Source organism: Lepisosteus platostomus, chromosome 8 (genome assembly GCF_059453375.1).
Source record: "Lepisosteus platostomus isolate fLepPlt1 chromosome 8, fLepPlt1.hap1, whole genome shotgun sequence".
NCBI lineage: Eukaryota > Metazoa > Chordata > Actinopteri > Semionotiformes > Lepisosteidae > Lepisosteus > Lepisosteus platostomus.
In genome coordinates, this window is record NC_142618.1 from 13,681,973 (window position 1) to 13,695,968 (window position 13,996).

General features: G+C 41.9%; 1 protein-coding gene across 5 annotated transcripts in view; it reads left to right on the plus strand.

Annotated features, from left to right (window-relative positions):
- The window catches only part of LOC148655701 (nucleolar protein 4-like), a 118,418-nt gene that overhangs the window by 35,364 nt on the left and 69,058 nt on the right, over nt 1–13,996 (plus strand). For 3 of the 5 annotated variants that reach the window (XM_088642505.1, XM_088642507.1, XM_088642508.1), the window contains exon 6: nt 10,751–11,031. In XM_088642505.1, coding sequence (XP_088498631.1) covers nt 10,751–11,031 — 281 coding nt within the window. The remainder of the gene's footprint in view (nt 1–10,750; nt 11,032–13,996) is intronic. The other 2 variants (XM_088642506.1, XM_088642509.1) reach the window with 1 other exon arrangement.

Below are 13,996 nucleotides of genomic sequence, written 5' to 3' on the forward strand. Positions count from 1 at the left end.
CGACCCCCGAGTACATCAAATTCTGTACTTTTTAACGATCCCAACTTTCTGTTTGCCATCAGAACGGTTTGTTCCTCATTCTTGTAGATTTAAAGGTTCTACAGCTGGCCACCTGGGCCCCCCATGACCTTTCCTGACGTTCCAGGCAACGCTCATGGTCTGCTTGGCAGAGAAAACACTTCCTACTCTCCTCGTTGTCGCGGCTTCTCAAAGAGGCGTCGTCCCTTTCGGCGTTGCGTAGGGCGAGGTTTTGCGGTGGAAATTGACACGGACAATCAGAACAGCCCCTTCTACTGCCTGTGTCGGTTTTGTTTCTATAGCTACTGGTGCTCTGTGTCTGTTGTGGTCTGTGGTCTTTCTTTCAGTTTTGTCTCACTGTTAACCTTTTCTGGAGGAAGCACGGATATCATGCCATTCGATCTTATTCTTTTGATCCGTGAATACTACCGATAACTACAGTACGACTCATAATTACCGTGAACCACTCCTCATCACTCTTGGAGGTACTCCGTTTAACAGAACAAATCACTCTTCCTGCATTTTGTTGGATTTTCTTATCGCACGTACTGCAGCTTAGGATCTGAAAGTTACCTGGATCGCTCAGAGATGGAAACGTACACTCCATTACAAGGGTTAATGGTCTCGTGGCAGAAACCATGTCTTTTCTTCTCCAATGCTTAACGAGCTTTTGCAAAAGCCAGTGGATTCTGGCTAATTTCCTCATGTAGCAGGACATTTTTCGGGAATATTTACAGGTGTCCCCAGGGCTTTGACCTACCGATGACAAACAAAAGGTCTTCAAAGCAGTTTGTCCCAAGGATTGTGAGTGGCTGGCTTATCTAAATAACATTACCAACAAACACCGGAGAAACCAAACAAAGCACAATGTGAACCTAATCCAATAAACCATAGGTCACTCCTGATGTAGCAGCACAGCCATTCTTCCCATCATTGTAATCAATATGAATTACATTGATATATTCCTAGTATTTCTAGAACGTTTCCACCAGTCGTGTAGAACAGATGAGTGGATATGATATAGCTTTTCTTCTAAGCAATGAGATGTGTTTGTAATACATAATGCCATTACCCATTTGGTGGTATTTACACTACATATGTATTGTATGAACATATTAGTCTTTTCATCATATTGCATAGAATTAACTTTGGGGGCAGTGTTTTGTTATCGTTATTGTTCTTATGAATTTATTGCGTTTGACACCTTTATCCAAAGAGACTTTCATTTGTACCCATTGATACAGCCGGACGTTTTACTGTAGCAATGTGAGTGAAATATCCTCCTTAAGGTTAAGTTTACTTCCCAGCTCCTAACTCTTATAAATGGAGTTGCTCATGAAAGTCCAAGAAGGATGACAACAGCCAAGTTCAATCAGCCACAGCTATATCAGTTAGAAATTACAAATACTATACTTGATTCCCTTCTCTCCCTCGCCGTTTGTGTCCCACCTCTAGCCCACGTCCACCTGTGCAGCTGGCCCTTGGTCACCCCTCACTCTGCAGGGGGGTCCCAGCCTCCTCGTCCTCTAGCCAGGAGGTCCGCCCTCAGCCAAGCAGGTTATCGGCCAACTGAATCACTCAATACGCATTGTCAATACGTTTCGTTCTTGGAGGCTGTCTTTCCTAGTGAAACACGATTTGGGTCAACCAGACTGTTTCGTCTTTATCATCCCCTCCATCCACTGGTCCAACTGTCCATTCCCATATTTCACCCAGGCAGCTGCTCAAGCCTGTGGTAGCTCAGACGGCAAGGGTGTCTAGCCCCTAACTGGAAGGTCCTGGGTTCAAGCCCAGGTAGGGGCAAGCAATGTAGCTTGGTCTAATTCCCGGGTCTACTCAGCCTGCTTTCTAAATGAGTACCGGGGGTTAATCCTTCCAGGGGTAATAGGCTGACTGGAGTGTGATACTGACCACATCACCTCCACCTCCAGTGTTGGATGGTCAAGAAAAAAGGTGGCCCTTGCCCCCCATTCCCCCATGGGCCTTGATGGCCTGAAAAAGGGACCTACCTACTTAGCTCCTTGAGGTGCTTGAACAAATGACAACATCAGTGATAGGTATAGCATAGGGAAGGTAGGGCAAGCTCAGCTATTGTAGGGTGGTCAGGCTTGATTATTATTATGGGCACATCCCAGAACTCCTAGTGATTTCTGCTTGCTCTTACAGAAACCTGTCTCTAAATGGAGTTACAGTTGTGGATAGAGTGCGTAATAAAATGTTAATTGCACATTTTATTTGTCACTACCGTTTTGGTATTTTAAGGGCGTGTCCTTTCAATTAAGCACAATTGAGCAATTTAATTAAGAAGTGTAATTTGTCATGCATTATGCTGGTACGGTACCAATTTAGTGGGATTTTCATAATTTGTGATTCTCATGTTCTGCTTCAAGTATTTTACTCAAAATGATATCCAAAGCTAATAAATTCAGAATAGTACACAGAAGAAATGGGAAAGCGGCATATTCTTTTTCTGTCTTTTGGATTCAACTGCCAACCTTCTTATTTTAATATTCCTTACGTAATTCCCTGTTATTTTCATATTTCAGTCTCTCGTCATGCCCAAATCCTTTTATTTCAAGATCCAGCATACAATTGTAAAAATACATTTGCAAACCATTTTGACCATTGCTACGATACTAGTACTAGTCTAAATAAAGCAGTCGTCATTTCTTAGGTAACAACACTTAAGACATATCCACTTTGTGCTTGGGTGGAATGCAGCCCCAATACAGTATTATGCAAAGTTCAGGTCAACAGTTAAGAAATCAGTTCTGCTTGTGTCATTGGTGGCAGAGATTAGGACCTCAGAACTCAGTGAGAACCTAGACTGACATTCTAGCCCAGCGAATCTAGCCCAGATTCCACTACCAATCATGAGCTACAGTGGTGGGTTTTCAACACTGTACAGCTCAATGCATATACCATGGTAACAAGTGTGTGTGCTATTTACTTACTGTACTGCATACTGAAGGATGACAGTGTACTGCATATTGAAGGATGACTGACATACCGAAGTTTTGTTATCTAGAATTTGATAGGGGTCAGGGTTGTGGCTGAGAATCTTCTGCACATGAGCCACAACTGCAGCAAAGCTTAAAGATGAAAAGGTTCTCAAACACCTAAAAATGAAAAGTCCATGTAAAAACGCATATACCGACAGGTTTTTGGGAGTGTGATAACTACTATATATCTTTAATGTGAATTTCTACTAAATGTCAGAAGTTACAATTTTTAGGTTGTTTTTTTTTTTAGTATCTTTGTAAGGTGCATTATTTATAAAGGACTTCTGAATGTGTTTTAACCTTTAATTATCTAGCTAGCATATGTGTTAATGAAAAAAAAATATTAAGAAAATGCTTTATAGATAAAAATGTTTGAAGACAGAGTTGCCTTTGCAAATATTTAAGAATTATGTAACCTAAAACCAGTCCCCTATAATTAAATGCAGTATATTAATACACCTGCAAATACTGTTCTTGCTGTTTTGCACAGTAATTAGGTGGCTGTGCTCATGTGAATGTACAGTAGCTTCACCCATGTCTGGACCTCCCTGATGAAAACACACTACTCATTGGAGTGAGGCCTTGCTATGGTGCCTGAGGGTGATATGATGCTTCACCAGTGGATTCGATTGGATTTCTAAATAAAGTAAATTGAAAAACACCCCAGTTTCCCATTGCAGGGGCTGTTGTCCTTAGTCTTAGTCAGAATTTGTCCTCCTTGTTCCAGGAACTGCAGTTCGGGAGGAGTCTGACGTGGACTATATAATCTGTACCATTGAAACATTAGACAAAGATTTTGTCTCTTTTATTTCTGTAGCTGCAGCTTCAGACTCCCCCGGTTGGCTGTTTCTTCCTTGATTTTTCCATGATTGTTCTCTTCCATAAACTAGTGTCATTCCTTGGAAATCTCTTCTAATGACAGGCAGGGAAGGAGCCCAGTCCATCGATACTTGCACATTTGAATTTGTATGAAATGAGTTTCTCTGTGAAGTTCAGATTAATCGATTAGACAGATTGATTTTAATGACTCCTTTAACGGGTGGGACTGTGGTGCAGTGGTTAGCATTACTGCCTTACGGTACTGGGGCACTGGGTTCAATTCTTGGGGTGATATCTGTGTGGAGTTTTTATGTTCTTTCCATGTTTGCCTGAGTTTCCTCTGGGTGCTCTGATTTCCTCTCACAGTCCAAAGCTGTACTGGTAGATTCAGTGGCTTCTGGGAAAATTGGCCCTGGTGTCAATGTGTGTGCCCTGTGATGGATTGGCGTCCCACCCAGAGAGTGTCCTGCCTTGTGTCCATTGCTTGCCAGGATAGGCTCCAGCTCCCCCCATGACAATATATGGGAAATGTGGTTTAAAAATTAGTTGGATGGATGGGTTATTTCTAAAGAGCAAAGTGGAATATTAATTGATTTCTTGTTTGAACTCTTGATTCTTTGGGTTTTTAAAAATCATCCTTATTCTGTATTCAAAAGGTGTAGTGATTTAAAGATAATTGGTTCTTTATTCTGCTATCATGATACAATCTCATTAATCTGAACTTATTATTTTAAATCTGTCGTTGCTTTGCATTTTTAAGATGAAAAATGTTAACACTGTTATTTAAAAATATACATAGATTTTAATATTATTTTTACATATTGCATGTTAATAGCTTCGATAATAAAAATATCATGCTGCATAGTAATAATAATGCTTTATTAATAAAAGCAAATGATTGTGTGTTTGTCATTAATTAAGTATCCAATTTATTTAGCTTTATAATTAAATGATTCTTAAGAGAAGCCTCTGAGAACCAGACATATTAAGTAGCAAGTTGTTGCTTTTTCAGAATCAGGCAATAAAAGAAATTAGTTTAGAAATGCCAGGAAAATACAAAAAGAATATTTGACCAAAAGAAAAACACAGTCTTTTCTTATTCAAAAATGCCAATTGAATTTCATCAGAAGGAAACCAATTTTCCAATATACTCAATATAATTTTTGACAATGGGTTTTTCCCATTATCGCATGTAAATCCAGAGATAAATATTAATATAAACACAGTAAATGCAATATGATGTCTTATTAAAAGGAGAAAATGACTTACTGTACTTGTAAAATGTAAAAAAACGACTGAAGAATTTCTTGATCAAGAGGGTGGGGTGAACATGCAGTACCAGTTTTACCCATCAATTGTCTAACCACTTTATTCAATAGAAGGTCACAGCGAAGTCAGAGCCTATCCCAGCAAGCAACGGGTGCAAGGCAGGATACACCCTGGATGGGACACCAGTCTATCTCAGGGCACACATAGACACACACACACACACACACACACACACACACACACTCACACACACACTAGGGCCATTTTCCCCAGAAAACCAGTTAACCTACCAGTACAGTATGTCTCTGTGGGAGGAAACTGGAGCACCTTGGAGGAAATGCACATGCAAACTCCACACAGATAGCACCCCAGGAATTAAAACCAGGGCCCCAGCTCTCCAAAGCAGAAATGCTACCCACTGTCCACCGTGCCATACCAGTTTAATTTTACCATCAAAAACAGTTCTGATCATGCTCAGGTAACTTTCATTTTGCGCTGTCATTATTTTCACATCTTTCCCCAAAGACTTGTAGAAGTAAACTCGTACAGTATGTTTATGACACAAGAATCCTATTTTTCATCTGAGTGCTCAGGTTAAAAGTGCCACCTTTTCAATTTGGCTGTATGTATTCTATCTTTATTTTACTGCATGCTTATATTCATCCATTTTGCAGCAGTCTGAATATTTGAAAGAGGATGCTTGTAAACAACGTGCTTGGCTTCACTTATCACACTATGTTTCCCTTAAGAAGGTGCTACAGAGCTCCAGAGCAAACACACTGTGCATTGTAGCCAGCACCACATATTATGCTGTTACAGAAATCAAAGCTATCAAGAGCTGAACAGGGCTAAACTTTACATTTTGGATCGATTATTTTAGCCGGCCTCTCCCTAAAAGATTGTATGTCTTGCTCGCATACGTTTGAGTCGCAGGTTGGGACAATGACACACGACTGACACAGGAAGCCATTATTATTAATAGGAAGTCATGCTGCTTAACAGGTGAAATCTACTGGGTCTGGGCTGTGCTTGTGTTGTCACGGCACAGGATATGTGAAATTCCTTAGTGGGCTGCAAGCAGATCCACCTGCACCTGCCAAGAGGCTCCTGGCTTTTAATTTGTTTCCCTGGGATGGCTTCTGTGTTTTCGCAGACGTGCAAACCACATTTAATAAGGAATACTAGCAATAAAGCAGCATCCAGCGCGACTTCATTGTCTGTGTCTAATGTGTTTTCTGTGTCAGCCATCAGCTCCCACAGCAGCCCCCTGGACTGGGGCGGTGGATCGGCTTTGATTCCTCATTCAGGTCGACACCGGCTGCCTGCCTGTCAAGAGAGTATTAATCCCCATTGGATAGAGGGAGAAATCGCCATGGAGACTCGAGCTAGGCGCTTGGTCCCACAGATCCTGCTGCAGGGCAGAGCAGCAGGGGCAGCAGCAGTAGCAAGCAGCAGCGATTGTGAGCCTGTGGAAAATCACTATTCGCCATTCTGATAGACCCTGTGGTAGGAACTAAGAACCGCTACAGTGCACAACTCAGGCGAAGCAGTCATGGCATCAGATAAATGAAGTGATATGATGCCCATGATTGAACAGGTACTTATTGTGTCCTCTCCAGTCCCCCTAGATAAACACGCCTCGAAGATAAACATCAGCTTGCCCAAAGGATTTTGATTTCTCTTGGTTTCTTAGCTAGGGAGCGTCACAGGTAATCCACAGTTGGCCAGAAACCCAGAAATCACTCGTGTGAGGTGCCGTTGTTTTCTGAAACAAGGCTGTGGCGAACTGGAGGCTTAGTTTGTGTCGGTTGGCCTGTCCTTGAGTGAATTGTCATTTACAGCCATAGCAAATGAAAAACATCCGAAGTGTAAGAATGTTTAGGGACTAAAGGCTTTGCAATGGCTCTTGATGGGGGGAGAGAGAAAGGGAGGAGGGGTGGCAGAGGTGGTGGGGGGGAGTGCTCTTTCACTAAAATCAGAATTCAAGCAGGCTCATTAGCCATTGCTGTGATCCTGAAACCTCCTTCCTTTAGCAGCAAACATCCCTCTGGCAAAATACAGCACTCTGGCCCATCTGTAAACTTGTCGGGGAATTTAATCATAGAGGAAGGAGCCCATCACCCTGGAGGAAGGCCGAGTACATGCTTCACTGTCGTTTCCGCGGCTCATCTCTGTAGTGGCTCTGCCAGAATGTGCTCGGTTTCCATGGCAACCCCATTCCTGCTCCGCGCAGGGGAAGATTGGCTCTTGCTGTGCAACGGGGAGAATTTAAGGGAAGTCAGGCTAATCCCTGGGTGCGCTGCAAGAAAAAGGTTGGACCTCGCCTGAGGGATGCTGGAGCCGCAGCGCTCGAACTGGCCCGCCTCAGCAACGCTGAGGTATTTCAGGCTGAGGAGCGGGCTCCGCGATTAGCGGTAGCCGCTCAAGAGTGGAATTTCGACGGGCAGGTTTTTTTCCGCCTTCTCCCTCGCCCACGTCATCGGCCTCTTCCTCGCTTGAGGAAAGGCAGGGAATGTTGTCCCGGTGAAGGAACAGCTGTCGGGTTTTGTGAAGGGAGGGGCTGCGGAGACGATCACTACCTCCAGTCGTTTTTAAGGACTGGGGCGTGTTTGTGCGTGCTTTCCGAGGGTGTGGAGTTTCTGCCTCTCGACAGGCTTAATGCTTTTGGCCCAAAGTGGAAGAAACGTCTTCCAGGGTCTGGTGATAAAATACTGTCACTTCTAAGTGTGCTGCAAACACTCGTGTTGGAAAACTGAAAAAACAAAGTTCAAAAATTGTATACTTTAATTGTTAAACAGAGTTTTACGGCAGTAGTTCCTATTTGTCACATATACAAATGCACTTAATAGATCACATTATTGGCCCTCCTCTGTTGTCTGAGACCTGTCCAAGACAGTATTAGTTTCTGCTGACAACAAAGGCACCTTGTTGAACAAAGAGTTTCCATCTAGTTTCGTGTAAAAAATAGGTGGCCAAATTTATAATACCTTTAGAAATGCTTTACCTGCATGTTCTTAAATTTAAACCTGCTAAATAAGACAAAAAAGACCGCAATAAAATAACTTTTCAAGGTGCCAATTTAGTCCTCTTGAGTAGCTTTAATTTTTCTTTATTACTAGGCAACATTATGATTATTTGTTTGAAAGAATTGATGTAGACATAGTGCGGTGGAAAATGCTGCACAAAAGGGAGATATTTATCTTCCCATGTTCCCCAAAACAGTGATATGTATGTATTCTGTGTCACAATAAGGCTGCAGCATTAGTTTCTTCCAAGATTTGTACACAATTCAAGGCATATGGAGTCTTAAGAGTGTAAAAGTTTAATAATAATAATAATAATAATAATAATAATAATAATAATAATAATAATAAAAGTAAATTGCTTTTCATCCACATGGGTACCAAAGTGTTTTGCACAACTAAAAAGTGACCTATTTTGTCAATCACAGATGGAAAAGTTGCCAACTGCTTGAATTAAAGGACACCTTTATGCAGTCCAGAGTGTTCAAAATCAACAGTTAACATTCCCACTCCTTTCGCTCCTACCATATGTTCAATGACTAAGTTTTAAAGTTTTTTCTCAATCGAATGTGTTTATAGAGCGCCACCTACTGGTCTACCGACATCACGCAGCGCTGCAAACTGGTTTTCCTTGTTCTCTTTAGGAGTTACCATTGCAGTGCTCACCAGCCACAGTCTTGCTTAGCTCCTGAGTTCTAAGCAGGTGGTAGCAGTTCTGCTGTCTGAAAGGGATCAAATATCTCATTTCCTAAAACTTTTTTTTCATATACTGTAATTGCATGTTTCTAATGTACCAAAACTCAGTATAAGGAAACATTTATCTTAATATTTGAATCACCTGTCATATTATTCATAGCTCCTGGAATGTACTGTCTACATCACAATGATTATGATTTACTGGTGACCGTGCTTATTATCAATACAGTATGAAGGACTAGAATAGTGTAGGAACAATAGAAATTGCTCAAAGCTGTTGTAAGTCATGATGTAGAACTGAAGTGCTCCTCTGATACCTTCTAATGTTTCAGAGCTACAGTATGGTCAGGCTTTGCACTACACTTCAAGACAGCAGAGACAGGTGGCGTGTGGTTACTGGAAGTACTGTTAATTTAGAAGCCTTTCGCATCATACAAATTGATAATTCGGCGAATCGACGGCCCTTTCTTTTTCACATTAATTTTTTGTGTTTGTGTTGATCATTCCCACGTGGCTCCAGGGAAACACACATTTCTTACAATCTATTACAAATTATGGAATAACAACCCCTCTTTATATTTCACTGGGGGATATGTTTAGGTTCGCCTGGGACACATCCTCCCACGAAAGATGTGATGTTTTTAATTTGTCAGAGTTAAGACAAAAGAGGCACTGCAATGCTCACTAGAAATTCAGCAAGCCTAGACATCCAGTCTTTTGAATCCTCGGGTAATGGCTAATATGAAAATTTCAAAGACTGTTGAACAAAAAAGAATATAAACAAAATGAAACACTGAGCTTTGACCCTAAGTTCTTGAGTTGTTTCTTTTCTTGCTGCTTTACTGAATGTATGGCTTTGTATGCTCCACCATAGTCCTGATGTACAATTTCATTATAATTGCCCTGATCCTCGGTGCTTTGCTCACCTTGTCTTTCTCACATTATACAGTATCATAAATCATGCCTGCAGCAGGTCCCCTCTACTTTATCCACTGTATAAATATAAACAAAGATTACTCAAGCCCTTTTGTACAGAACTGTAATTGACACCCTTTCGTAATGAAAGGCAGATCTGATCCTGGACGCGTTCAGTTTTGCAGCACTTTGTTGTGAAAGTGGAGGTCCTTGCTCTGGGGGAATGAGTGGTCCCACTGGAGAATAGGGTCTGCTTGATTGATCATGTCAGATACTAGCTCAAAGCACTCAAGAGAAGTCAACGCTGTTGTATTAGTGCTGCACACTTGGCACTTTCTGTGATGTTTAATATTGCGTGTCGGCTTGTATATAGCGATACTGGAACAGTGGGAACAGCCGTAAAGTCGTTGGGACCTTGGCTTCATTTTGAATGTTGATTCTGCAATACTAGCTGTGCTGCTGCTACTGCTAATCCCAGATCACCGCCAGCAACGAAGAGCACAATGTTTTAGTCGTTTACATTGTCATAACGTATCATTTCTTTAAAGAAATGGCAGGACAAAAATTAAAATTACACATTGAGATTTCTTGGGCTCCCCTGACTTCTTTCAAGTACTGTAATCCGATACTTCATGATGTCCGGTACTGTCGTTAAACGTATGTTTATTCCAAGACACAGCATTTTTTTAGTTTTACATTAATTTAAATGATAAGGTATGTTATTTCTGTATAAAGATCTCCAAAGGCTGCGCAGCACAGTGGAAGGAAACGAAACAAAAAGTTTGTTCATAAGTTCCATGTTGATTCAAAAACCTTGCCCAAAACATTCTTGTCCTTTCTGTTTTTATTTCCTACCTTCCCCAGTTTTCATGAAAAGCCCAAACCAGGAGTGATGAACTCTTTTGTTATTTTTTTTTTCTACAGTATGTACTGGGAACTGACAAGCGAAGACCGAAACTGAATATTGGCGGCGGTCGCGATAAAGTACTTTTCTTCCGTTTCCTCAAGCAGATGACTCGGCGGCGGACAGTATAAACGGCAACGAGACGGTGGCGTACAAGCCCGCCGGACCGAGAGGGAACCACTGTAGAGAGACGGCAGACGCCAACAGCAACAGCAACAGCAACGGCGTGGGCCCTTCGGAGCCGGAGGAGCAGCCCCTGAACCTCAGTGACTGTCCCCTCGCGGCAGAGTGCCACACGGAGAATCACACGGCCAACGGGAGGAGCAAGTACAAGGGCCTCCTGCTGCCAGACCTCAAGACGGAGCCCAGGGAGAATGGGAGCAAGGTAAGACGGTGCCCTAGCACAGCGCTTTCCACTGACCCTCGCCTCAGTGTGCTGCTGGCCGTCCTGAGCAAGCCCTGACAGCTGGATTCCTTGTGTCCACAGGGCTTACTAAATCAGCAGTTAGCTGGGCGTGACTGAGGACAATGAAAGTGAAATGAAAACACCACGAAAATGCGCCAGCTGACTGAATGTCTTTTAACCACTTTTTCACTTCACTTACACTCTCTTACATTTATATAGCGTATATAGCGCCCTTCTGGGCACTCCACTCAAGGCACTTTACAGGTAATGGGGTCTCCCCTCCACCACCTGGGTGTAGCCCCACCTGGATGATGTGACAGCAGCCAAAGTGCACCAGTAGGCTCACCCACACACCAGCTCTCAGTGGGGAGGAGAGCAGAGTGATGAAGCCAGTTCAGAGACGGGGATTACTAGGAGGCCATGATTGATAAAGGCCAGTGGTAAATGTGGCCAGGACACCGGGGTAACACCACTGCTCATTTTGAGAAACGCTCTGGGATTTTTAATGGCCACAGAGAGTCAGGACCTTGATTTGCAAACCATCTTACATGTGAGGGACGGACTGTCCTTGATCACACCACACCATGGTGAGATCCTGATAAAAGCCTGAAAGGAAGACAGGACAAGATACTGAAGTGATATACAGATTCCTTGTGGAAACCTTTTTAATGAAGACAGCAGTGCTGCTGTCGTGCACTGTGGGCATTGACTGGATTATTAACACTAGGCAACAGTGTGGGGGAGTAGAAGGTGGGGATATGAGATCCCAGGTGGGGTCTGTCTGCTGTACGCTTGAACAAGGCACTGCGCTCAGATACTGTAGCTTCTGGGAGAACTGTATATCTAGCTGTATGAAAAGGTACAAAATGGTTCAAAATGTAAGTGGATTTTGCATGAAAGCATCAGCAAAATTGATAGTAATTATGCCACATTTCAGGTCTTAACATCCTTCCCAATGTCAAAGAATGGAAGTAATTAGTGTACATTGTCTCCCAGTGAACTGCTGTATTTTCTGTTTTTGTTGATTTCCAAGAGGGAGAGTCCCATCTAGTGGTCCATTAATACCACTTGATTGATTTAATAAAACGAAGAATGAAGGAATGATTTCGTTGTGCTCCATCATGCCTGCATTGTTTTGGTTTTCTTTCCGCTATAGATCTATAGTACGTTTCAGACGTTTTCAATTACTTGGGCACAACAGTGAGAAACTTATACCTCGAAATGAGAAGCATTGAGAACATTGCAAATCTGTGGGCCCACATAAAAGTGTTAGCATTCACAGCATTATTTTGTTTGTTTTTTCTTTTGTGGCTTTTCAGTAAATGATTTTATCACGGTTTTTGGAACTGTCAGACTTAACTAAGATATGTGGTGCCTGAGTTGTGTGTCATGTGCTGTTTAAATTCAGTTTTAATTAATTAGACAGTGCTTAGGGTCAATTTACTCATCCTCTTTCATGAGTTACAGAAGACTTAATAGCTTTTATTAAAAAAGAAATATTTATTGAAGAGTTTAGTATTTTTAGTTTATACAATAATATATTATTTAACTATTTTTAAACGGAACAGTACTTTTCAGTTCCAGGAACAGTACTTTACGAAATGCCAGTTTAGAAAGGAGAACTTAGCCTGCTTGATTGAGCTCAGTATTCCAAATTGTGGGCTTCTGTTTAAATTAATTCAGTTTTGTTCATTCACATTATGACATTATAGTACATCTTACAAATATAAATTATACTATCATACTGCACAACCACAAACGACAAGCCACACAATCTGCAAGCAAGTAGATTTGGGGAAAAAAACGTCACAGTTATTTGAATATACAATCCATACATCTTTTAAATATTAAACCTTATTATACAAGAGAAGTGTAATGCTTAGTCAGATAATATTGTATACCAAGGCTCTAGATTATTACAATATTTATATTTCGGTCAATTTAGGGCAATAGTTTGTTGTTAGGCAACAGGCAATTTTGAGTGTTGAATAGACCTGCAGTAGATTTAGTGGAAAGGTCTATTTTTTATATTTGAGGGAACATTTATTTCCTTTGTATACCCTCCAGGCAGAGCTTGTTTCTCTAGGATGCTTTTTCTGTTCAAGAACAAGATATTTGTTTTTTCAGTTGAGAGACTGAGAATTGGCCGTCCTGTGGAGAGTCTTTTGCTGAAGTACAAACCCGCGTTATCTCCCTATCCAACTGTTCATTTGTGTAAGGGCTTAATCTGTCTTCGGGGCAATAAGTGAGGCAAGCCATGGGCTACAAGAGACTCGGGGTCTTGCAGTCTTTACTAAATCATTTTTAGGTAGTAGTTTGTTTTATATTTTTTTGCGTGGAGTTTGGAATGATTGTCAATAAATCTGTGCTTTTTAGGTCTGTCTCTTTTTAATCACACCGTCATTCATGACACCATGAAATCTCATGATCATGCTCCCAATCAGTCCTCGCTGTAGAAAGAAGTGAGAGAACAGTATCAGTATGTGCTGTAGATTCGCTTGTGTTCAGCTGGTGTTCAGGACCTTATTGTTAACACGGGTTTGACCTTGTTTGATTTGCACTACACCCCCTCCCCCCGTGACTTTTACCAGAAATCATACTGGGAATCCTTTTGGAAGCAAAACAAATTGGGTATAAAACACAGGCAGCACGTGATTCCCTCTCATGTCTTAAATAAAAGGGCACCATATGAAAGCCGCATGCAGATAGATAAGTCATTGCCAAATCCTGAGCTACAGGTGGGGCCGAGCTCATCCTGGTTTCCCCAGCATGATGTTGGCAGGAATAGCTTGTGACTGCCCACCCCAGACAGGACCGTCCCCGTTTACAGAGCAGGGTATGCTGGAGCTCTCTCAAGGCACGACAGCAGTGTGTGCAGCAGAGCCCTGATCCCACAACCCACCAGGCGTGAGTCTGGAGACGTCTCCACTACACTGCTAGGGCC